This window comes from Polypterus senegalus, chromosome 2 (genome assembly GCF_016835505.1).
Source record: "Polypterus senegalus isolate Bchr_013 chromosome 2, ASM1683550v1, whole genome shotgun sequence".
Classification (NCBI taxonomy): Eukaryota; Metazoa; Chordata; class Cladistia; order Polypteriformes; family Polypteridae; genus Polypterus; species Polypterus senegalus.
The window spans coordinates 298,268,916-298,295,130 of NC_053155.1; the positions used below are offsets into that span (position 1 = coordinate 298,268,916).

Sequence of the window (26,215 nt, forward strand, 5' to 3'; positions counted from 1 at the left end):
TGGGGACCCCTGTTCTAGAAGTTTCTCCCATCTCCACATAGGCTCTCTGAAGTTCAGCCAGAGTGAACATCCAGTTCTTTGTCACCTGTCTTACTTTGGCCCTTCTTCCATGACTGCTCAGTTTGGCCACACGGCAAGCTCTTGGAAGAATTGTGGCTGTGATCTCTTGCTTCAGAAAGCATTTGGTAAGGTGCCACATGAGAGATTGGGCATCAAATCAGAGGGTGATGGTGTGAGGAACCTCTTCAAAATTGGCCGATGTTAAGAGTCGTGACCAGCAGCGGGCAGTGCTAGGGCTACTGCTATTTTTAATTTATATAAATGATTTAGATAGAAATATAAGTAACAAGCTAGTTAAGTTTGCAGATGATACCAAGATAGGTGGATTACCAGATAATCTGGAATCTGTTAGATAGTTATATCATTATAGAGGGAATTGGATATCAGACAGGCCTGGGCAGATTTGTGGCAGATGAAATTTAATGTCAGTAAATGTAAAGTATTACACATAGGAAGTAAAAATGTTAGGTTTGAATACACAATGGATGGTAGGAAAATTGAGAGTACACTTTATGAGAAGGATTTAGGAGTCATAGTGGACTCAAAGCTATCGACTTCCCAACAGTGTTCAGAAGCCATTAAGAAGGCTAACAGAATGTTAGGTTATATAGCACGATCTGTGGAGTACAAGTCCAAGGAGGTTATGCTGAACCTTTATAATGCACTGGTGAGGCCTCATCTGGAGTACTGGGTGCAGTTTTGGTCTCCAGGCTACAAAAAGACATAGCAGTGCTAGAAAGAGTTTAAAGAAGAGCAACTAGGCTGATTCAGGGCTACAGGAGATGAGTTATGAGGAAAGATTAAAAGAGCTGAGCTTATACAGTTTAAGCAAAAGAAGATTAAGAAGTGACATGACTGAAGTGTTTAAAGTTATGAAGGGAATTAGTCCAGTGGATCGAGACTGTGAGTTTAAAATGAGTTCATCAAAAACACGGGGACACAGTTAAGGGTAAATTTTGCACAAACATTAGGAAGTTTTTCTTTACACAAAGAACGACAGACACTTGGAATGAGCTACCAAGTAGTGTGGTACACATTTACGAATTATAGAGGCTACTGTACTCGTGGGAAATTTCAGTGCTGCAGGAATATTTTTACAGCCTTCTTCAGGTCTTTGTCTCAACACAATCCTGTTTCAAAGCTCTGCAGGCAGTTCCTTCGACTTCAAGACTTGATGTTTGCTGTGATACACATTGTGAACTGCAGGACCTTCTATAGCCGGGCGTGTGCCTTTTCTAATCGTGTGCAATCACTTGAGCTGACCACAGATGCAGTCCAAACAAGGTGTAGACATAAGTGTAACATTTCAATGATGATGAGCTACCTTTCAGGTGACATAGTAAAAGGTCAATGTAATATTTCAGTTTTTTTTTTATTTTTAATAAATTTGTAAAATTTCTAAAATTATTTTTCCACGTTCTTATTCAGGGGTTGTGAGTGTAGCTTGATGAGGGAAAAAAATGAATTTAAATGATTTTAGCACAAGTCTGCAACAAAGCAACATGTAAAAAAAAAAACAAAAGTGAAGTGGTCTGAATACTTTTTGAATCCACTTTCCATGCAGATGTGCCACTTCATGCAGAAGGATAACCAGAATGAAAGTTTCATATTTTCTTTTTTCTCACTTCAGTTTGCTTATCTTCATCTTTTCTACCTGAATGCGGCATTTGGTCATGGGTGGTCTGTGTATTTCTGTTTTTTTCCTCTGCTGTAAGTCTTTAGTGTGTGTATTTTTTTTTTTTTATTCTACAAGTATGGCAATTTTGCTTAATCATCACAAATAAATTGAAAGTTGCTCAATTAAAGATAAATGTGCTCCTGTCAAGGTTCTCAGTTTGCTGGGTCCACCTCAAAGGATTTTTTTTAAATTGCAGGTTTGACATCTGGCTTTTGTTCACCTTGAGGAGTTTAGGTTTCTTTGTCAGAAAGTTGATTTTTTTCTCAGATTATCAGACGAGGAAGCCCTTATCTAACTGTTCTCAATAAGCGAGTCTGGTTTCTTACAAACAGCATATTTCATTCTTATGTTGGGGGATAGTTCTGTTGTTCATTTCGATAAAACCCATAAGCCCTTGGGGCTCCTCAAAAGTATTTGAAGCTTCCTTTGTACAAATGGCCTTGCAGTGGTGCCATGAGTAGAAAGGCATCACTAGAAGCGTCGCTGAGGGGAGATTTACCAAGTGTTGCTGAATAAGATGAAGATTGATTTGAATTATGCAGCTGTGTTCATTGTCTCTAGGTGGTGGTGGGGGGGGGGATCATAAATGTAATAGTATTTCAAAACTGAGTAGTTTTGAAATTAATGAAGAAATGACCTTCAAAGGTGCCCTGCGGTGGGCTGGCGCCCTGCTCGGGCTTTGTTCCTGCCTTGCACCCTGTGTTGGCTGGCATTGGCTCCAGCAGACCCCCATGTCCCTGTGTTAAGATATAGTGGGTTGGACAATGACTGACTGACTGACCTTCAAAGTCATTACAAAAAGATCCAGACTTTCCCATTAGTTAATCAGGATTCAGCACATCTGGACAAAGATTAAATGTTAGGTTCTGTTTCAAAATATGAATAAGAATGCTATGGCAGTTGGGGAGGACCTGGGACGTGTGATTATTCAGAAATGGAAGAAATATAAAATGATCATCAATCACCCTCGGTCTGGAGCTCCATACAAGATCTTGCCTCATGGGGTGAGGATGATCATCAGAAAGGTGAGGGATCAGCCCAAAACTACACAGGAGGAGTTTGTTAATGATCTGAAGGCAGTTGGGACCACAGTCACCAAGAACACCATTGGTAACACACTACGCCGTAATGGATTGAAATCATGCAGTACCCACAAGGTCCCCCTGCTCAAGATGGCACATGTACAGGCTCGTCTTAAGTTTGCCAGTGAACATCCAGGCCTGTACAGACTGAGAGCGATTGATGGTCATTTCATATTTCTTCCATTTCCAAATAATCGCACCAACAGTTGTCACCTTCTTACCAAGCTTCTCGCTGATGGTCTTGTAGCTCATTCCAGCCTTGTGCAGGCCTACAATTTTGTCCCTGACATCCTTTGATAGCTCTTTGGTGCTGCGCATGGGGGTGGAGAGGTTGGAACGGAAGAAACTTGTTCTGTGGACAGGTGTGCTTTATACAAATAACGAGTTGAGATCAGGAGTATCTGTGATTGATTGATTGATTGATTGATTGATTGATTGATCGATTGATTGATTGATTGATTGATTGTAAAGCACACAGCCAATCTATGGGAGCCAGAATTCTGGCTGGGTTGTAGGGGATCAAATCCTTATTTCACTCCATGACATGCAAATCAATTTATAACTTTTATGTAGTGCATTTTTTCTGGATTTTTAGTTGATATTCTGTCTCTCTCCATTAAAATGAAGCTACCATAAAATTAGAGACATTTCCTTGTAAGAGAGCAAACTTATAAATTCAGCAGGTGATCAAGTACTTATTTCCCCCACTGTGTACCATATATTTTTTCGGTCTCTGAATCATATAATGAATAATAGTAATACTTTTGTTTTGTTTATTTTTCCCACATTCATAACCTCCAATGTTGCAGCTAATCTGTGTTTTTATTGCCACTGCTTTTTAACAACACCGACATGGGAATAAAACAAAAGGTACCTTTGCAGACAAGAATGACTCCTGTGACTAATCTAAACGATTATCATCCTGTCTAATGTCCAAAGCGGTTTGCATATAAAGTACAGTTTTTACATTGATATTCCAACCATTTGGACATTTGACAAGCTGGTCAATTTATTATTAGTCACCTGCTAAATCAGAGGTGAGGATTAAACTTGCAGCTGTGTTGTTTATATTCCAAATTCTTAGCCCTTGGCCTAACAATGATTAAAAGCTAAAATTGGCAAATATGCTTAAGCTTTCTGGACTTTGTGGGTCATTCAGAGCAGATGGTTGGACTTTCCCACTCTTTTCTTGCTGCTTCACTACTGTTGTGTGGGTTTCTGTGGTCCTTTATTAATGCCATACTTAAAGAGCAATGGCTGAGCTTGCATGCATTTTATTTCCCCGGTGATGAGGATTAACTGCTGTTTTGGTCCTTGTCCAGAGCTGGATGTGACCTTTATCAACAAGTAGAGCAGGAGCTCTTACAGTTAAATAAGGGAACACAGTACAGGATTACATGTGGTAATAACCTTAATAGTTTGGTGAAAATGACTGCATTAGCCACATAATGCAAAAAGACAAAAGCCGGAGCTGACTCCATCAGCACAGCAGTGAGGCAGGAACCAACCCCTGGATTAAATGGCACACCCAGCCCACAGTAGGTCACATTTGTGATCTGGGGCGGAAATCTGAAGTACCCGCTGTCGTGATTCAGGAGTCCCAAAAAATACCTTCAAAGTTGTCCTCTGTGGGGGGAAAGGGGGGCGAGGGGGGTGGAGGGGGCATGGAATACCATCAAAACCCCATCTAGAAACAAAGAAATGATCTTTGTAAAATTCATGATTTATTTTAAACAAAGGTTCAACATGAATAAAGCTCTTATGAGCACAAAAGAATTGCTAGAGAAAGCAAGGCAATCCACTGCAAACACAAAATCCAAAGGCGAGGTCAAAAACAAAGCACAGGTTCAAAATCCAGAAATCACAAAAAGTAATAAGACACAATAAAACGCAAATGACGCTCCACTTCCTAGCGAGTTCATAATAAACTGCCAGAGACTATGGAAATTCCCACAGTTAATAGGGTGGAGGGCAGTTCCAGGCGGTGATTGGTAGGTGGTCCCTCCCCTTGGTGAACCACCCACAAAACACATGAGACATAACCAAATAAACACAAAGAATATTGTACACCAGTAACAGCGTACTGCAGGATAACGTGCAGTGAATACACTTGACTTGACCAAACTCTGTTGACCATTGATTGCCAACTTTGATTAGCCTTTTTCTCAGTCTCATTTACTCTTGCGATTCTCTTTCGCTAAGTGTCGGCCTGTCTTCGTTGTATGGTCTGTTCTATGCTCTCACTTGTTCAAGCAATTCTCTTTTGCTCTGTGTGAGCCTCTCATAAATGCTGAGTGCGCTCTTCATAGTTTTCATCCTAGTTCTTTGTACGTTTAGCATTCGTTTGCTCAGAGGTTGATGCGCTTGCTGCTTCATGAGCAGCTCTTCTTTTTTCTACCTTAACGGCCCACTTCTTCTCTTCTTTCGTCTGCATCTTTTCAGGTTAAAACTGATTAAGTCACTTTTTTTGTTGCAATTACTTTTTCTTTAATTTTTCACTTAAGCTGGTACTTAATTCTGCAATCTGCCAAAAGAATGATTTAAGGTATGGAGAGGTAGGAGAAGTGACAGCAAAGGTGGTGAGAAGGGATGAAAATGGCGCCCACACTGCTGGCTGCTGCTAAGAATTGATTCTACAATAAAATAAAACAAAACTAAAAAGAAGAATAATAATTCCCAAACTCTTTGCTTTTAATATAAACCTGTAATGCAGAGTTTCAGCATAGTATATGTGTACTAAATTTCAGGCTGCAGGTTATATGATTTTTGACCATGACCTTCCTGGGTTGATCTTTGACCTTGGAGGTCAATCATCACCCTGAAAGCGGACAGTAGACATCATGTAGTATATGTGTACCAAATTTCAGGTCAATAGGTGAAACGGTTTGTGAGCTACAGGTGATTTAAAATCCTGGACAGCCACGGTAGTGTATTATATAAGAAGACAATAAACAAAAGAAACATTATACAAATAAATAATAAAAAAAAGACAAAACACACAACTCTGAACCCCAGCCAGGGGAGAAATGCTGGCTGAAACATAACACCCTGTGGCCACTAGGGGGCATATCAGCACCCCAAACCCCAGACACAATTGCACCATAACAGTCCCAGTTCAATAAAAGTTAAAAATAATACGATCTGCACAACTCAGCAATACGGCACAACTGCAGCTCCACTCCCTCCCTCTCTCTACATCCGACTCCAACTCCTCCTGAGTCGAGTGGAGAGTTCCCTTTTAACTCCAGACCTGAGAGTACATCTGGTGCTTAATCTGTTGCCCTTGGGAAGCACTTCCGGGTTGAGCAGGACCCCAAACTGTCCTTACAGTGACAAGATACAAACAGCTCCCTCTGGCAGACCCCACAGAACAGAACAGGATAGGCCCCTGGGATCACAGCTGCTATGCTGCCCTGTGGGTGTTGCATCTTTGGGCTCACCAGATAGGATGTCACCACCCAGTGTATGGGGGAACGTTCTTCCCATAGCAGGCAGGCAGCCGCTCTCCCAATGTTCCTGGTACCCAAGCACAATCAGACTGTCCAGAGGTTTAGCTGCTGCCACAGCATCTTCCTGTGCCCATGGCCTGGCACGGCAGGGGAATATCACTTCTCCTCAGCTGTTGTTTGTTTCCCATGGACTCCAGGCCAGGTAAGGGAGCAGGACCCATCCTGGCAGGGACACCAGTTGGTCTCTCACAACCCGTAGGAATAAACACACAAGCAAAAAGAGAATGTGAAAAATGTACAAAAAGAGTCACCAGGTGTGAGGAGCTGAATTTAGTGTCCAGGACTCACAAGGCAGCTTTGCTAATAAATATATGATTAAAATTCTATACTTTCAAAGCAGTTTAATTAATAATAATAATAATAATGCTGCATTTAAATTTGTCCCGTAATGCACCTCAATGTTAGGCTATTCATACAATTTCTAACTTGTTTGTCATTATTTTAGTAGGAAATTTGAATACCCTAAACCAGCAAGAACATAGAATGTTAAAGCTGGTAAATTATTTTTGTAGAAATCAAATGTGAATTAATATGGAACTGTACAGATTTTGCAGAAGGTAAAGTTTTTAGAGCTAATGAGCTTTGTAGGTAGTGAGACAAACGCAGAGCTTTGTGCTGTCATGCAGAGCAGCTTTACACCGTAAGCTCAGTTTCTCCACCCTGTCTGCTAAGGTTTAAGTCAAACAAATAAAAGGCATGGTGAAGTTGCTTGAGGGGTCTGTTAATGGGATAATGGATTTGATTCGTCATATTCTGTGGCACAGTAGCTTTCACGTTCCAGAGATCACACAAGTTGTATTTACCTGTGAAACTTGGCCAGTTTTGCCTGAATGCCTTCATCGGGAGAGCTAAGTGGGAACTAAATTAAAAGTGTGCATGTTTGCTCAAGAGACTTGAGCGGAACATATTGAAAAAATTCTTCTGTGCCAGTTGCCTTTCAGAGAGGGGGAGCCGCAATAAGGCAGATTAGGTAAAGCTTCAGTCAGGACCCTGCATTCTTGGCGACCGACACGGCAGAGGTTTGCACTTGTTGCTGTAATTTAATTTTTTGGCACTAAAGATTGCAGACGCTGTACAATTTCATTGAGTATCAGAATATTTATATTGTAGCATTAGTTGGTAAACACACAAATCTCATAGCTTCAGTTGGCTTCCTTGCCATCATAAGAGGTTACTAGAGCAGATAGCACACACCTCTGTGCCATTGTACCTTGTCACTACATTATAAATATTAGGGTGATTTATGATCCAGGATATTATTTAGAGACTTTCCCAACTAATACTTATACAGTCATGGAAATGGTTGACTTTATCAACATATATTTAACATACAGGCAAACATTAGATCTTCACGCAAACAGATAAAGGTGATTGGCTCAAACAAATGACACATAAAGTTGACATGGTGTATTCATTCTTATAATCTATATTAACAAAAATGTATATTTGTTACGCAGAAAAAGTAAGTCCACCTCAACAGCCTTCAAATCCATAAAATCAGAAACAGATGTTCCGGATGATGTTCCAATGATTAGAACCTCCTTAGGGAGTCTGCAGGTGGTCCTGACTGTCTTATTTAAACCACAGGTGTCAAGGGTATGGTGTTCTCTTTGCTACTGACACGTGTGGTGTCACATGCCAAGATCACAAGAACTATTCCTAAAAAATGGAAAATTCTTGAATGGCCAAGCCAATTTAAATCCAGTTGAGCAGGCCTTCCATATGATGAAGAGAAAAGTTTAGGGGACAGCAAGAGCTGAAGATGGCTGCATTAGAGGCTTGGCAGAGAAGATCCTCAGGACCTGGGGCCTCATGTATAAACGGTGTGTACGCACAGAAATGTTGCGTAAGAACTTTTCCACGTTCAAATCGCGATGTATAAAACCTACACTTGGCGTAAAGCCACGCACTTTTCCACGGTACCTCATGCCTTGTCGTACGCAAGTTCTCCGCTCGGTTTTGCAGACTGGCGGCACCCAGCGTCAAAGCAATGGTACTGTTCCTGTGTGGTTACCCATTATTTTCCTGATGAGCCTTTATAAATACACTGAAACTAACCGCATATTGTTTATTAGTGTAACGCATCTGATTGTAGATTACCTGTAACAATATAATGGTCCAGGGAACAGCCATAGCATTCCAAATACCATAACGGCTTTAGCGTTGTTACAATCACTGCACCTTCTTCTTCTTCTTTCAGCTCCTCCCGTTAGGAGTTGCCACAGCGGATCATCTTTTTCCATATTACTCTCACTGCACCACTCGGAGTATTTATATCACTGTATCTGAGTGTGAATCACAGCAGCAGCTGATTGGAAAGAGAATTATCAGTATACAGTTTCATGGACACTCTGTCTCAGCCACTGCAAAACATTTTAAAGCTTTTCCTGTACAGACCTCGCGGTTCAGAAACAGTTTCATCCCAAGAACTTTAAACGCACTCAATCAATTGCACCTTTTAGAACTGTTTGGACTTATAAGTACAATCACCCCTCTTTAAACTTGCACTACAGTTATAATATTACACAACCTGAGCCACTTTATAAAGCGCGTATTTACATATGATGACGATATCATTTTTAAGGTGAAATGCAGCAAAATATGTTTATTAAATTATACAGATAAAACTTTAACTTCATTTAAATAATCTATATTCTTCACTGGGAGTGTCGTTAAGGATAGAATAATTAAACATGTACTACGAAGATATTTCAATGTTCCTTAAACACTTTGAAGAATTGGCGCTAAGCTTACAGATGGCTTAACTTCTATTACAGAGCTGATTGTATGGCGATCGGTTACTTGGGGAAAGAAAAGCACTGACTGCAGTGACGGCTACGCCAATATATATTAAATATAAAACAGAAAGAGAAAATAACAACACAGCTAAAAACGCAGCGACAAATTTCGGCAAAAGTTAAATGCTTGTGTCATGAGCACGAGGCGGCTATGCAGTGTCTACAATGGACGAGGCCATCCACCGTGCATAAGCTACTTTACTGACATTGGCGGGTGAAGGAGCCATCGATTCTTCCTCTGCCCAGTGCCACCACAAGTCTAGAGCCGCCCCTGAGTACTACTGCAATAAATTATTTCATCGAAGTGAAACACATGTTTAATAACGTGCTTTAACTCCTATCATCATGAAAATGATATCACGTATATATCTCAGTATTTTAGTTATTCAGAGAGCTGTAATATCACGAATGTAATGGACTCTGTGTCCAGTTGGAGGAAGAGAGCCGGTTTAAGAAGCAAGTAGTGATTCACACACATAGAAGATCAAATACAAAACAAAGCATTTAAAGTGCTACTTTAATTACAATGTGACTTGAGAAACTGGTTAATTAAACGATTTTAAGATGAAGTTTATGATGTTCTACTTTAATGTCAAAATAAACTACGTGATTAAAATGGAAATGTCGAGATTGAAGTTGACATTTCGTGCTTTTTCCCCACTGTGTGCCTTTTTTTCTCTGTACCCTAATAAGCTTTCATATGACACTCAAACAGTGGGCTACAACTCGGCTTTTCATTACGACTTTGATATGTGACTTCTTTTTTATTTCCGGCACTGTGCGATTTTGTGAACGTGAGCTTTCAAGCTTCTCCTACACGCTATGTCACTCGATTAACTTTCTTTTGTTGATTATACCACGGTTTATTTGAACAAATAGTATGTTTTTCCTTTGCCTCCACTTGGTATTCGCTGAAATTCTTATATTTTCCCCCTTGCTTCTACCAGTCTTTTCACAGAAGGCTGAGCTTAAGGGCGATTTATATTGATTTGAATATTTAAAGAGGCGTAATTCTGGGAGGAGTTGGGGCGTTACATAAAGCGCGTGCACGAGCGTTACTTTTCAAGCTGATCGGGATTTATGTAGCAGAAGAACGTGGAAGTTGGAGTATGCACAGATTCCTGCATCTGGATTTTTCTGTGTGTAAGCACATTTCGGCTGTTGTGCTTACACCATGTTATAGTGCGAGTTCTACGCACGGCGTTATACATGAGGCCCCTGGTGATGTCTGTGAATCGCAGACTTTAAGCAGTCATAGCATGTAAAGAATATGCAACAAAGAACTACATATGATGGCTTTAATAGACCTGCCATTGCTGTGTCCCAAACATTATGGGCCCTGAAATGGGGGGACTGTGTAGAAAAAGTGTTGTCATTTCTACATGCTGTGACCGAAATGTATAAAAATCACCTTAAATGAAAGTCTGCAATGTGCACTTCAATCACATTTGAATTGTTTGATTTGTTATTTAAAATGTGTGGAGCAGATTGGAAAATCAAGGAAAGAAGTGTCTTTGTCCCAAATATTATGGAGGGCATTGTAGGTAGATAGATAAAGCACTATATGATAGATAGATAGATAGATAGATAGATAGATAGATAGATAGATAGATAGATAGATAGATAGATAGATAGATAGATAGATAGATAGATAGATAGATAGATAGATAGATAGATAGATAGACAGATTTTTTCTTTGTACTTATTTTGTCCTCACAGTTTTTTTTTTATAATACATACATTACAGATCATTTAGCTATATAAATCTACTTTCTATTCTGATCAAGTATAGTTCTCCTTGATTTTTTCTTTTTTTAATTATATTACTTGTCCTCTGACTGCCCATATCATAATTTTTAGTTTTACTTTACCCAAAGAATGCAGCACTACTGCTTGGCACCTTTCATGTATTGTCCATTAACTGTGCTCAGCTCCTAGTATGATGGGGGTCTTGTTTATATGAGACTCAGTGTAGCTGATAAGCTTCTGGGACTTGCATGGTTACTTACAGTTGCCTTTTCAAAGAACAGTGTTTTCCGAATGCCTCAAGGGCACAAACACTCTTCGTTTTAAATTAACATTTCAAAGAAACATAGAAAGTAGCATCTGCCTTTTGTTGAGATTAGGTAAAGCCTAACAAAAAGCGTGTGTTTAAATTTAATCCAGCAGGTATAAAGACCAATTAAGTGCTACAGCAAGGTAACCAAGATGTTGGCAGGCTCTCACATAATCAGAACTACAAAGAGTGCCGCTCTTTTATTTTGATGTGTTTTGGGTACAAAGCTGCAGAAAGTCCCCATCATGTGTCACCACTTTGGATATTTAAAAAAAAAAAGACAAACCTCGTTGAGCTAAATAGTTGCCAGTAGACCACTTACATGATTCTGACAACCTGGTAATTTTTAGTGTCTTGTATTCCGGCTGCATTAATTAGTGAGACATCCCATAAAAAATCCCTTGACAGCATTAGGCAAGTTGAAGTAATCCTCATTTCTTTTGTTATGCTAGTTACCGACACAACTTGTATTTGTTATACACATTTTGTGGCAGTCTTATGAGGATTATTTTTAGCAGGCCCTATTTTGACTAATAGGGTTTGACTCAAGGTTTTTATTCTTTTTTTCATTATTTCATTCTCATTTCATTTTTATTTTTCACTAGCCACAGTACCTGCCACAGACAAGTAATATAATAATAAAAAAATATTTCTTGCCCCACATGTGCTTTTTCTCTGTATTTGTGTGTGTGTGTGAATGTCTCTTCACTGGTGTTCCCACTCTTGAGTGTGCTCCCATAACACTGAATCTCATACTCTTTCGTTATTTTCAAGGTGTCTTTCTCACCTCCTGTCCAGTTTTATAATTACCATCTTTGAAAGCGACTCTCCCTATGTGACTTATACACTGTTATTTGTTAATCTCACTCTCGCATTTCCTCTTTCGTCGCGTCACCAAAGCCAAACCAACCAATCTTACTAAAGCCAAACTGACCAATCAAATTGCTCTCTAAATTTGGACACACAAACCTTAGTATTTTATAATATAGTGAATTATTATTACAATGAATATTTGGTCTCAAAATATAGATATGGGTATGTTCCATAAATTTTTTGCTGTTCATTCTTATAAATTCCACTTTCAATTATAACCCCAGTCTGCCATACACTCTTACAAGTTTAGTGTAGTTAAATTAAAATTAAGGCAAACAGACAGAACATTAATCAAAACTTCACATTGAAAGCAAAAACACTATGCTGCATATACAGAAAGATATTGAATTATCTGTGGATTTTTTTGCTAGTTGTTAAATTCAGTGCTTCAGACATCTCTTCTTTACTATTCAATTCAGTTAGTTTTCATATAGTGCTCTTTACTGAGTGATTGCGCACGATTTCACAGGTAAAAAACAGTTTTCTAAATTCACAATTATGTAATGTGTATATATTTAAAGATACACATTAGTTTAAACACACAGTAAAATAAAGCAGATCCAAACCAATTAACGTAAATGAGTCCTGGAAATATCTGTCTATTAACATCATCAGGGGGCTATGACTAGCTAACAATAGAACAGAGGAAAACAACAACTCCAGTCTAGCATTACTGGTGGGGTTCCATTTTAGTGGTAACAAAAGTCAAAAGACAAAGTCAGTCACAGTCCTGGAGACCTCTGCCAGCTGGTCACCCACACCTTACTGGGCTTTCTTCAGTATTCAGTTTTGTGAAAAATTAATACACTCCATCAAATGATTCTCTTATTTCTTTTTCAACATTGATAGATAGAATGTTGCGGAAAAATTTTTTCTCTGTTTTCAAATAAATCATTCTCGAAGACCAGATGAAAATGCAGAATGATTCTTTATTTGCAAATAAATATGCACAAACAGAGTGAGCAATCAAGAAAACAATTCATTCAGTCTTATACTTTTCTATTACCATTACCTTAAATAATACATCACGTCATCTGAATCTTAATGTGCAGAATTCTAGCATCTTAGCCAGTTGACTGCAGCCACCAGTAACTTCATGTAGATGTCGATTCTTTGATTATTCTTAACACTGCTTCATTAATAAGAGTGTCCTACGTGTTTTCCCATTTTTCTTATCACCACTTCGTAATAGGGGTGTTTGGGCTTTCTCAGTAGTTTGTTCTCATTTTGTAAGGGGGTGTTTATTACTCATTTACTTTATTTTAATCTTATTAATTACCTAGATTATTCCTATTAAGATGAGGTAGCCCTGATGTGCTCAAGCTTTAACCCACATTTAGTTAACCCTTTAGTTCCCTTTAGTCCTTTTCCTTATGCTTTTAATAATTTGTTGATACAACTTAATTTAAGTATACACTTGTATGAAATTATAAAAATGAACATATATTGATTAAAAATATTTGATTATAATTCTATAATAGATAGATAGATAGATAGATAGATAGATAGATAGATAGATAGATAGATCCTTTATTTGTCCAATGAGGTAAATTTGGCTTTTTACAGAAGCTCTTTATATAAATAAATACATAAGTAGATTTAGAAATAAATATACATGCACAAACATAATGTCTGAATAATGAGAATGACTAAAAAGAAAGAAAACTTGACTTGGCTATCACAGTATGGCATTATGCAGGTGCAATGATATGCAGGTGTTAGTATAAAAGACCCCCAGTCACGATTATTGACAAACATCTGCTGAAAGATTCATTGTCTGAAAGTCCTCACTGTTGTTGTGTCAGAGATAGGACGTGCAGCATTGTTCATAATGGCACTCAGTTTTGTTTTCATTTTCTCAATCTCCTACGACCTCCAGAGGGTCCTGAGTGCATCCTATAACTGAACATGCCTTGTTCATTAACTCGTTAATTCGCTGAGCCTCTCTGGATCCTGAGTTGGTTTGTGGTGGGTGCGGCAATGCACTGTATCAGTACGTGACCCTAACCTCTCTCCTGTCTCTCTCAAAGTGATTCTACCAACCCAGTACACCACAGTGTAGAAAATAGCACTGGCCATCTCAGAGTTATAGAAGATGTGACGGATGTAACTTCCCACATTAAAGGAACATAGTCTCTTAAAGAAAAAGAACCTGCTCTGTGCTTTCTTCTATAGTTCCCCTGTGTTATGAGACCAGAACATTATGTCATTGATGTGGACCCCCCAGCAACTGTAGCAGTACACCACCTCTACATCCACTCCCTGAGTAGTGACTGGATGTAGAAGCTCTTGTGTCGAAACTCAATAAGCAGTGCCTAAGTTTTGCTGATGTTTATTTGCAGACAATTCTTTCTTCACCAGGAAACAGGAAGTCCCCCACCTGACTCCTCTACTCTGCCTCATTCTCTTTATCGATTACATCTATAGATAAGAGTTTCCAGCCATCCTAATTGTCAAAAACGTCATTATGCTGACTGCTATAAAGCACCTGATGATTTTTGGCAAATGCATCAAAGTTTCGGCATTGTAAATTCAGCTCTCAATCACAATGACACATCAACGCCAAATCACAATTTCTTCTGCTGCACCAGAAATGCCGAAAAAGCTTTAAGTTTTCAGCACTTAAAAGAAAAAGGTTTCTTTACTTACTAAACACATGAGCATATTTTTTTTCTTATCTGCCATTCTATATTATACAGTGTGATATTTAACAAAAAAAAAAAAAACATTTTCAGTTGAGGACAACGTAAAGAAATGATAAATACTAAAAATCAGTATATTTATGCCAGTAGGTAAAAACTTGACTCTCTCCTTGGGTGTAAGTGCAATATACTGTATATATTTGTTGGGCAAAAGCACTGATAATCTAATCTAATGTTCTTTTTTATTATTATAGGGGGAAATAAGCTGAAGAACCAGCACTTTCGTCTGAACTGGGCATGGATCTCCCTGGAGAAGGAGTATTATGTTGTGGATGAGGAGTCCAAGTTTCTAGAAGTGGTTCTGAGACGCAGGGGCTACTTGGGTGAAACTTCATTTGTTAGTAAGTGTTGCAGTCTCAAATCTTATGTAATTAAGTATTTGGAAAAGGTTTGTTAACATTTATAGAGAATTTTGCTATTTCTTCTTTAGGTTTGTCATATTTACTTTAGACATTTTTACGTGTTCTTTACAAATTATAATAAAACAAAAAGTAAATGTTGGGTTTTAATAACGTCACACGGTCAGTAACCTTATAAATGATGGCGACATTTTTTTCCAGGAATAACTTTTGTTCAAGATTGTTCAGGAAATACAAAGTACACCATGTTCTTGTGATGCAACAAATATAAAATATATCCTCAGCATGCCTATGTGGTCCTAAATTTTTAATATGCCCCATGATAACAGGCATCTTGCTAGTTTGCCCATCAGGCATGAAGAAGCTCATCTGTTGGTACGTCAGAATTCTAATTGATTTTCCTTTCTGCCTGCAGTAATTTGAAAAAGTATTCAGATTCTTCCAAGCTTTCTAATGTTGCTAGATTTAAAGTGATACTTGCGTATCTTGTTCCAGTCTTCATTTCTTCTCCGTGCTCTTTTGCTCAATGCAAGAAAATGTAGAAGTTATTTTTGGCAGGTATTTTAAAAGTAAACATTTCCACATAAAATATTCAGCTGGCATAAGCATTCAGATCTCAGTTATTAATATTTTGTTTGCTTCAATAACAACTTAAAGTATGTTTGATAAATGTCTACCAACAACAACAACAACATTTATTTATATAGCACATTTTCATACAAAAAATGTAGCTCAAAGTGCTTTACATAATGAAGAATAGAAAAATAGAAGACACAGTAAGAAAATAAAATAAGTCAACATTAATTAACATAGAATAAGAGTAAGGTCCAATGGCCAGGGAGGACAGAAAAAACAAAAAAAACTCGGGCTGGAGAAAAAAATAAAATCTGCAGGGATTCCAGACCATGAGACCGTCCAGTCCCCTCTGGGCATTCTACCTCACATAAATGAAACAGCCCTACTGTACAGCATATAGATAAGAACTAACATATATCGGAAGAGTAAGGTGATATATTTTAGCTCAAATATTAAGTGCATGTTACCGTACAGCTGTGAATATTACACGTCAAATTAATGAATGAATGAATGTGCAAGTGTTAATTAATGAGATATATTAGAAGCTTAAATATAATATGGCCAGAGACAGTAAACGATGACAAACTTTTTCAGTGAGCAAAAGAAGAAAGTATGAAAGTTAAAATTAGGATGAGGAAATGAGGGTGGCTGGGACACCCACTGCAAAAGGATGTGCAAGCAATTTAAAGAAAGTTCTTGGACCTGAACCCACAGAGGTGAGGACAAAGATGGAGACAAAAGAAGGAGGAGAAGTCAAAGTACTGTTGAGGAGCATGGCACTGCTTCATAGAGGCTTTAAGTTCCACCTAGGAGCTAAAGGAAAAATAAGAATAATATGTTAAAGAGCTCACACCTTTTCATGGGATATGCTGAATGTTTTGCAGTTTGGTGGTATATTAGTTAATACTGCTGCCTCATAGTTTCCAAAGTCTCTGTATGAAATTTCAACATGCACCTTAAGAGTTAATAGGTCTGCGTCTTGGTCTTAACATTATTCCCAAACATATGAATTATAATTTCATTTTTCAAACTGTGTTGTAGGCATGTCCTAGAATACTGTATATCCAGTGAGAGACTGGTGTCCCATCCAGAGATAGAGATCTTCGCTTCATGCATAGTGCTGCCTGCACAGGTTCTGAATCTTTACAAATCTGCAGATTTAGGAAATGGATGGATGAATGGATATATTTGAGACTGATTAGCGCCCTGTGCATGGATTGTTCCTACCTTCTGCCCTACGCTTGCTGGGGTAGGCGCCTGCTTCTCCACAACCCTGCTCGGCATAAAGCGGGTTTGGAAGGTGGATGGATGGATATATTGCATGACAGTTACAATTGTGTTGTAACAATATTAGTATGTTTCATTGTGAGTCCACAAATGCATTTTAGCCTCCCAAGGTTCTTTTTTTACTGGTGGACAAGTTAATCCTAGAAATGCCTAAATTGTTAGGCTTGCTTTATATGTACAGTACATTCCACAATGCTTACCATTGGAATCTTAATAAAGGCTGACTACCTTTATAAAGGACTCTACACTAAACCCCTAAAACACCTTAATAATAAATGAGGACACTTTAGCCTCAGTTGCCCACACTGCATGCGTTGAACCTCTGAATACCCTAACGAAGGCCAGGAGCCTGCTCCTTAGTGATAGGTATTTCGATTTGCTTTACTGATTTGATTCTTTTGAAGTACAGGTTTAAGTAAATCGATTATTTTGATTCTGCGGTGGGTTGGCACCCTGCCCAGGATTGGTTCCTGCCTTGTGCCCTGTGTTGGCTGGGATTGGCTCCAGCAGACCCCCGTGACCCTGTAGTTAGGATTCAGCGGGTTTGAAAATGGATGGATGGATGGATTATTTTGATTCATTTGATTCACTTAGAGTCTGGTGTACATGGGTAACATAGGTAGCAATCTCCCCTCTGATCACATTACAAATATATAATTTAACAATGTGTACATTATGTATATGTGTATATAAATAATATAATTGTTTATTAAATTATATATAATTATGTATATATGTATATTTAACATGATAATTCATATTCCATTATACTATTTCCATACACAAAGCATCATAATATATATTAAAATAAGACAGTCCATTGCAGAATTAGATTAGATTAGAGTAGATTAGATTAGATTAGATTAGATTAGACATTGTTTGTTCCCAAGGGGAAATTGAAATTAAAATCACAAGTGAATGAGAATTGTGCAACTCTTGTGTAAATCAAATGAACTATTAAACTTCTGTTTCTTTGTGGAGAAACCAGGCATTTCAAATACTAGAAGTTTAAACAGATGAGCACATACAACCTGAATGATTTAGGTCAATGTCCACAAGCTCCACAAAAGTTAAACCAAAAGAGATGTTTGTATAAACAGGGAGTCCTTTCTTCTTAATCCATCTGAGGTGCTCTTTTAAAGTGCATGCCATTGCCTCAGCCTTTGTCCTCTTGACACTTGTCTCCATTGGGGCGTATTTTCATTTTGTAGGTGGCACCGTACTTTGTCCTTTTCATTGCCTCTTAAATACTGTCTGTGTCACATATGTTTTACACCCTCCCTCTCAGTATCATAATGTATTCTCAAAACACAATGCTTTTGGTAGCTGATTATATAAAAATCAGCAACAGCTGCAACAGACAAAATTGGACAACTGATAATTTCCAATCATCTTGTTACTTGTCAGTGAAGTTACTTTAAGCTATATATGAGAATGTGTTAAATGCATAAATAAAGTTCCAAGCAGCTATTTCACATCTTCTTACAAGCATACACACACTGGTGAGTTTATCTGAGCTTAAATGTATACATTCCACTAACAACAACACCTTATTAGTATTTGCTTTTAGATTTGCATATAGCCAGTATTCTTCAATAAATTTCCATGCATGCCAGATTTCTTTGTCCCTGAAAAACACTTCATCATTCCTAAGGTCATTCTTCTGTTAAAAAGGCATCTGCCTGTTGGATGCACACTGTCAGAGATATAGTTGGCTTTTACAGCTTATTTTCTTTAAAACCTGCATCTTAACCTAATTGACCCTATAATAATCCTGATATCCACAGTGATTAAATACTACGAATCTTATTTAACTGTAAAAGAACAATTTTTTCACCCCAAAGCATACTATTACACTTATTAATGCATACAGCAGTCAAGTTTTGACTCCTGAAGGGTGGGTTTGATCACCTTCGCCAGACATTGGCCATGCAGAGTATGAACACTTTCTATGTGTCTTGTATATTTTCTGCAGGTATTCTTGATTTCTCCCCCACCCCAAAGGTGTGTGGGTGAAGTTTTCTGGATACTAGGCACAGGATAGTTGTTTTAAACATGTGTCCTGGCATTGTTTTTAGGGCCAGTTCATACCTTGCACTCGTTATGCCCCACACTCACATAATGGAATATGTCTGAGAAAATGGATGACTGAATCATTTAATTGGCTTTTAATGTGGGCTCTCCAAGCTGTAGTAAATCCCTCCAACTTTTCCTAATGACCATAAGCCCCACTTTCAGCTGATGATTTTCCTCTCTGTAGTGCTCAATACTTCAGATAACTCTCCACTAGCAATAGGCCTGTTGAGCAGTCAGTAGCATTTTTCCTTATCCCCGTATCTGCTGCTGTCTTAGCAACCCACCTCATTTTCCTAATGTGGGCTTATTTCCCAAGAGCTGCCTATACCTGAAAGTAAATAAAATAAATAAACCACAAGGCAGACAACATCCTTCTGTTTCTATTTGAAATAATTTTCCGTGGCAACTAAAGAAGAAATAGCTGTGATGTTGTATGGAGTTAAGTCAAGATGAAAAGAACGGTATGGTCTGAAAAAGGTAAAAAATAATTTTAAGCTAAAGGGTGCTCAGCATGCACTGAGTCAAGTTAAATATAAAGTCCCCTGCATTTATATTGTCATAAACCTTTAAAATTCCTCTTTAACACATAATTCATATCTTTGACATGTTTAAGGATGTCAATTAAACGAATATGCTGTGTTTGGGTTTTAAGTAAACATAAAGACCTTTGTGGTATTTTAATAGCATTGCCCTGCCTCTTTTAGTTTTAACAATAAAGCCTTCATTAGTGTCTTTATGGCTTTACATTACATTAAGTTACATTAATTTTTTTATGGCTGCATTCCATTTTTGGACATTACTTTTGTGTTGGAGTAATAATTCTGTAGCTTACCATATATGCATATCTACAGTAAATGTCTCTCCTTCCATCTAGCTTTGTTTAACATTAATCCTGTTCAGGCTTACATTGGCTGAAGAATATCATGGCAGAATTTGGTGCAAGACAGAAACCATGTCTCAAAGGGGTGCCATTTCACTTTTTCTAAAATCCACTTTTGGCCTGTGATCGCTGCATTGATAACACGCCAAGCTAACAAAAGCCAAGGCCACCTAACCGTTATATCTTTTTCCAAATCCTCCTGGGGGATTCCTTGTTGTTCAGAACACCTTGAGTCAAGTCGAGTTTCTTTTCATGTTTACACAGAACAGTTGAATTCTTACCAGCATATCTTTACAGAATAGTTGACAAAATCCAATAAATGAATAAAAAGTATACATAGCTTGCAAAATACTATATATATTGTAAAAGGAGACACAAAAATGTGAAAGAGTTGGATCACCACCCTGGTGACCCCATATCATTAGATGCAAAAATTAACAAAGAAAACAAACAATAAATGTGTAATTGTCTTTTCAGACTGGAGTTCAGAATTAGTGATGTGCAGTGAACAAACAAACTAGATTTTCTGTACTTGTCTTGGTCTCTGAAAGAAAGCACTGGTTCACTGACAGTAAAGAATAAATTGAGGCATGTGCAGTGCATGTTACGTTTTATACAGCATTCTACGACAGTCCAGAGCTATCATTATAACTTCACTTGAATGGCTGCTGTCTTCAGGAAATAACTTATCAGTAAACTGTTTCAGCGAAACGGTTATGTTGACAACTAGCCCATCACTGACTTGGTAGATGACACCAAACATCTCCCCTTGATCGGTCCACTCTGACTGAGTAACTATGATCGTTTCAGTACATGGACTGATTGAATGAACCAATGTGCCCCCTACTGATCTGGAGAATCATTGTAAGTTCACTGACAAACTGAAGACAAGAGACTTGCAGTACAGTTCCCTGAACTAGTTCAGCGAAAGAATCGGTTCATGTACTAAACTGCAGACAAGAGACTTGCAGTTGTGGAACGAGCCCCGGACACAGACAGAATGACATTGTTTCAACACCCAACACACGCATTTATTTACAATATATTTCCAGTTCACAGTGCACAACCCAGTGCCTCAGCACCAGTCACCCCAAAGTCCAGGCTTTTTTCCTCAGTGCCTCTCTTCTTCAGGCCGCCTCCACCTCTCCATTTCGACTTTATCCACTCCTCACCCAACTCCAGCCCCCGAATGGAGGGAGGCGGCCCCTTTTATAGCCACCCGGATGTGCTCCAGGTGTCTTCCAGTAACCTTCCGCCGACACTCCCCTGTGTGGCGGAAGCACCGGCTGTGTACCCGGAAGCACTCCGGGTGTCCCCCTGTCTTCTTCCCCCCAGCACTTCCAGGTGTGGCGGTAGTGCTGAGGTCCAGGGCTCTCCAGGCACTGGGGCGCCCCCTGGCAGTGATCACGGGCCCCTACAGGGTTGGGCTTCAAAGCTCTGCACCCGTGGTCCCCAACGCAACCAGGGCAGTCACCCCCTCGTGGTCTGGAGGAGGCGCAAGCCCTTCTCCGGTCCTCTTGGGAGTCCCGGCTGGGTACTCCCCCAGCCGCGTGCCACACGGTATATTCAGTCACAGTTCAGATCACTGATGATATATGTATGACAGATTGCATCAGAAAGGACAAGATATAAAAGAAGGAAATTGTGGGAGATTAATCCAAAACTGCAAATAATTTTATTTAGTCATATTTCAATGTTCAAATCCAAAGATTTAGTCTATAAACAACATTGTGGTATAGCAGACTTTTTTATCCAGATGTAGCAGGATGATATAAACTGCAAGGGAAATGACATCCTCTGCGAACCCATGGTGATGATAGACAAACTGGAGTTGATCGTGACAATCTGGAATATTCTGTTTAATGTGTCCCAGCACCAGGCTGTCAAAGCTGTCAAAGCACTTCATCACAACTAGAAAGTGGACCACCTGTCAGTAGTCATTCAGACCCTCCACTTGTGTTTTCTTAGAGACAGGGATAATTTTTGTCATTTGAGAGAACAACTGAATCCACCAGAGAAATATTCAAGTTGTCACTCCAAAAAAAAATCCTCAACTTGTTCTTCTTGATCTGGAAAAGCAGCAGTTCCACTGTGAGGTACTAAAGATTGCTGGGATCCTTACCCTATCAAAGAGGTTAAGCACAGCAACCTTAATTAAAATTAATAATAATAATTTTTCTTACATTTATATCACAGTTTTCTTACAATTAAAGGCACTTCAGTGAGTGGGGAGCCACTTCAACTACTTCTAATTTGTAGAATCCAGCTGGATGATGCGTCGGCAGCCAGTTCACTCACAACACATTAACTGGTGAAGTGGTGAGAGAGAGAGAAACCCAATTGGAGACAAGGGATGATTAGGGGGCCAGAATGAGTAGGTCATGGTGGGCAATTTAACCTGAACATCAGGATATTCCCTACACTTTACGAAGGATGCCCAGGGATCTTTTGTGACCACAGAGTCAGGACATTGATTTTCTATCTCATTCAAAGGATGGTGCCATTTTTACAGCACAGTGGCTCTGGGCCATTGGGATCCACTTTCAGACCACAGGGTAAGCGCCCCCTGCTGGTCTCGCCAACATCTCTTTTAGCTCTAAGCCAAGATTTTCCTACATGGTCTTCCATCTAAGTTTTGGCGGGGCTTAAAATGCTTAGCTGCAGGTGGATGACCTGTTCTGAAGTGCAGGTGGTATGGCTGTGGTGTGGTATGGTGTGTCCAGGAGTCTCATTTTGTCTGCTGGCATTCATGATTTCACTCTTTTAGTCGACACCCAGAGCTTGTGGTTGTAAGTGAGGATTGCAAAATGCATTCAGTGGTAAACTGATAGCTTCATCAGAGGATTTGTTAGGAATTACTTGCTGGCAGTGTGACCCATTTAAGCCAGTTGGGCCAAGCCCAAAAAAACTCTGTTGAGCCTCCATGTGAGCTTGGAAAAGGCCCTATATAAATAAAATGTATTATTATTATGTGGACTTGCTACCCACTAGACAAAGAATGAAGGTCAGTAGAACAGTAAGCCAGACATCTATTAGTAGTAGTAGTAGTAATAGTGATAATAATACAATACAATACAGTACAATACAATTTATTTTTGTATAGCCCAAAATCACACAAGAAGTGCTGCAATGAGCTTTAACAGGCCCTGTCTCTTGACAGCCCCCCAGCCTTGACACTCTAAGAAGACAAGAAAAAACTCCCAAAAAAAAAACCCTGTAGGGAAAAAATGGAAGAAACCTTGGGAATGGCAGTTCAAAGAGAGACCCCTTTCCAGGTAGGTTGGGCATGCAGTGGGTGTCAAAAGAAGGGGCTCAATACAATATAATACAATACAATACACAAAACAGAATAAATCCTCAATACAGTATACAAATAAAACATTTTAGAAGTACGTAGCAGAATTTAACAGTAGATGATGTCACATAATATAATTTGGATTTGTTTAGAGTCCTGGAGACCTCATCCATCAAGCTGCCTCCCCCATTTGGCCATTCCACGGCTGAAACAGTGCTGGGCCAGCCAATCCGATGAAAGGACCCCTCTTTCCCATGATTCCTGGGATCTTCCATCAGGGATGACTTTACCATAGGCAGGCAAAACAACTTGGCAGGTGGGCCATGGCACCAAGTGCCACATTTGAGTACAGAGAACAGAAACAGAATAGGTGAGGGTTAGTATCCAAATATAACTATCATGTTACTTATGTTTTAGTGCTAATGACTAACAACAAAGATGCAGTCTATACAGTTTATCAGCAGCTCTAGTCAGGATATGCTAAACTGAAATAATGACTAATGAATAATAACTTACAAAATCCTAACCTCTTTTATAAGTTATATATGCCACCCTTAGCATTCATTCTTTAGGGGTTTACAAAGCACACATTAGACCACTCGGCAGAGATCAGTTTTTAATTTGACATTAAAGAGTTTTTTTTTCTGTTGATCAGTGTCAAAAAAGCCCAATTAAAGCCACTGTGATTCAATGTTGCATAACAATAAAAGGTAAAATCTTTCAAGGAGTGAGTACTTGTTATTGGCACTGTACCATAATCAGCCAGAGCATTAAAACCACCTAGTAATGTCTATGTCCTCCTCATGCCCGCCAAAACAGCTCTGACCCTTTGGGGCGTGGACTCCAAAAGACATCTGAAGGTGTCCTGTGATATCTGCCCCCAAGACATTAGCAGCAGATCCTTCAAGTCCTGTACATTTCGAAATAGGGCCTCTGTGGATCCAAATTGTATTATGTAATATCATCTATTGTTGAATTTTGCTCTGTACTTGTAATATAATGTAATATATTATACTGTATTGAGGATTACTTGTGTTCTGTTCTGTGTATTGTATTTTATTTACCCCCTTCTTTTTGACACCCGCTGCACACCCAGCCTACCTAGAAAGGGGTCTGTCTTTGAACTGCCTTTCCCAAGGTTTCTTCCATTTTGTCTTCTTAGAGAGTCAAGGCTGGGGGTCTGTCAAAAGGCAGGGCCTATTAAAGCCCATGCAGCACTTCTTGTGTGATTTTGGGCTATATAAATATAAATTGTATTGTGTTGTATTGTATGGATCAGACTCGTTTTTCCAGGACAACCCAGAGGTGCTTGATTGGACTGAGATCTGGGGAACCTTGGAGGCCAAGTCAACACTATGAACTCTTTGTCATGTTCCTCAAACCATTCATGAACAATTTTTGCAGTGTGCAGGGCACATTTTCCTGCTACAGGAGGCCACTGCCATCATAGAATACCATTGCCATGAAAAGGGTGTATGTGGTTTGCATTAATCTTTAGGTAGGTGGTACAAGTCAAAGTAACATTGCCCAGACCATCCCACTGCCTCCGCTGGCTTGCCTTCTTACCATTGTATATCCAGCTACCATTTCCTCTCCAGGTAAACGACACGCACCCGGATATACACATGATTTAAAAAGAAAACATGATTCATCAGACCAGGCCAGCTTCTTCTACTGTTCCGTGGTCCAGTTCTGACTCTCACCTGCTTATTTTAGGTGGTTTCAACCATGGACAGGGGTCATCACGGGCACTCTGACTGGTCTAAGGTCACGCAGCCCCATATGCAGCAAGCTGCAATGCACAGTTTGTGTTCTGACACCTGTCTCTCATGGCCAACATTAAGTAGATCTTCTGTGGGATGTCTCCATGCCCATGACCCTATTGCTGGTTCACCGGTTGTCCTTCCTTGGGCCATTTTCAGTAGATACTAATAACTACATACTGGGAACATCCCACAAAACCTGTCATTTTGGAGATGCTCTGACTCAGTCGTATAACCATCACAATTTGGCTCTTGCCAAAGTCACGCATATCCTTACACTTGCCCATTTTTTCTTGCTTCCAACTAATCACCTTCAAGGAGTGACTATTCTCTTGCAGCCTAATATATCCCACCCCTTGAAAGGTGCCATTGGAATGAGATAATCAATGTCATTCACTTCATCTGCCAGTAGTTTTAATGTTATGGTTGATCGGTGTATTTCGTAGTTGAAATGGAGTCAATTGGCTAACAAACCAAAGCAACAATAATTTTGCTTTGCTAGATATATAACAGTTTGAATGCAAGTAGCACCAGACATCTTTGGTAGCCTACTGGCTACAATCTGGCAGTCATAACTGACAGCAAATAATAACCATTAGGAACAGGTATGGCCTGGTGGTCTTTATCTTGACTGACTAGTGACAAAAACTATCATAAAAAGAGGCATTCTGAAAGAAAACATTCTGGCATTGAAAGAGCCATTGTTCAATAAAACAAGTCTATTTTGAAATTAAACCTGTCATAATTAAATGTAAGGTAACTAACTTACAAAACCAAAATAAATAATATTTCATAAATGTCACATGACTTTTGTTTTACATTTATTTATTTGGCTGACTTACACTTGAGATACAATTGGGTTACATTTCTTTTGTTTTTCCTTTTGGAGCACAGGCAGGTTAAGTGACTGGCTCATGGTCACACTGTGTCATTATGATATTTGAACACGCAACATCACAGTTTGAGGGTTCAAAGACTTAACCACACTGCCTGAAAAAAAATTAATTGGACCTGCTTTTTATGATTTGGCTGACATCTTTATCCAAGGTGAAATACAACATTTGAGAGAAACAATTGATTACATTTCCTTTGTTTTTTCCAATTAGAGCCCGGGCAGGTGAAGTGACTTGCTCAGGGACACACAGCAGACTCAGGGTTGGAAGTCTAAAACCTTAACCACTACACCACACTGCCTTTAATTCTACATTTTTAGATTTTTAA

The 26,215-nt window shown here is 39.0% G+C and overlaps 1 protein-coding gene across 1 annotated transcript in view; it reads left to right on the top strand.

The window, feature by feature from the left end:
• Positions 1 to 26,215, top strand: part of LOC120524020 (FRAS1-related extracellular matrix protein 2-like) — a 352,114-nt gene that overhangs the window by 124,657 nt on the left and 201,242 nt on the right. Inside the window, exon 3 of the mRNA XM_039745822.1 lies at positions 14,953 to 15,099. Within this exon, the coding sequence (XP_039601756.1) occupies positions 14,953 to 15,099 (147 nt within the window). The remainder of the gene's footprint in view (positions 1 to 14,952; positions 15,100 to 26,215) is intronic.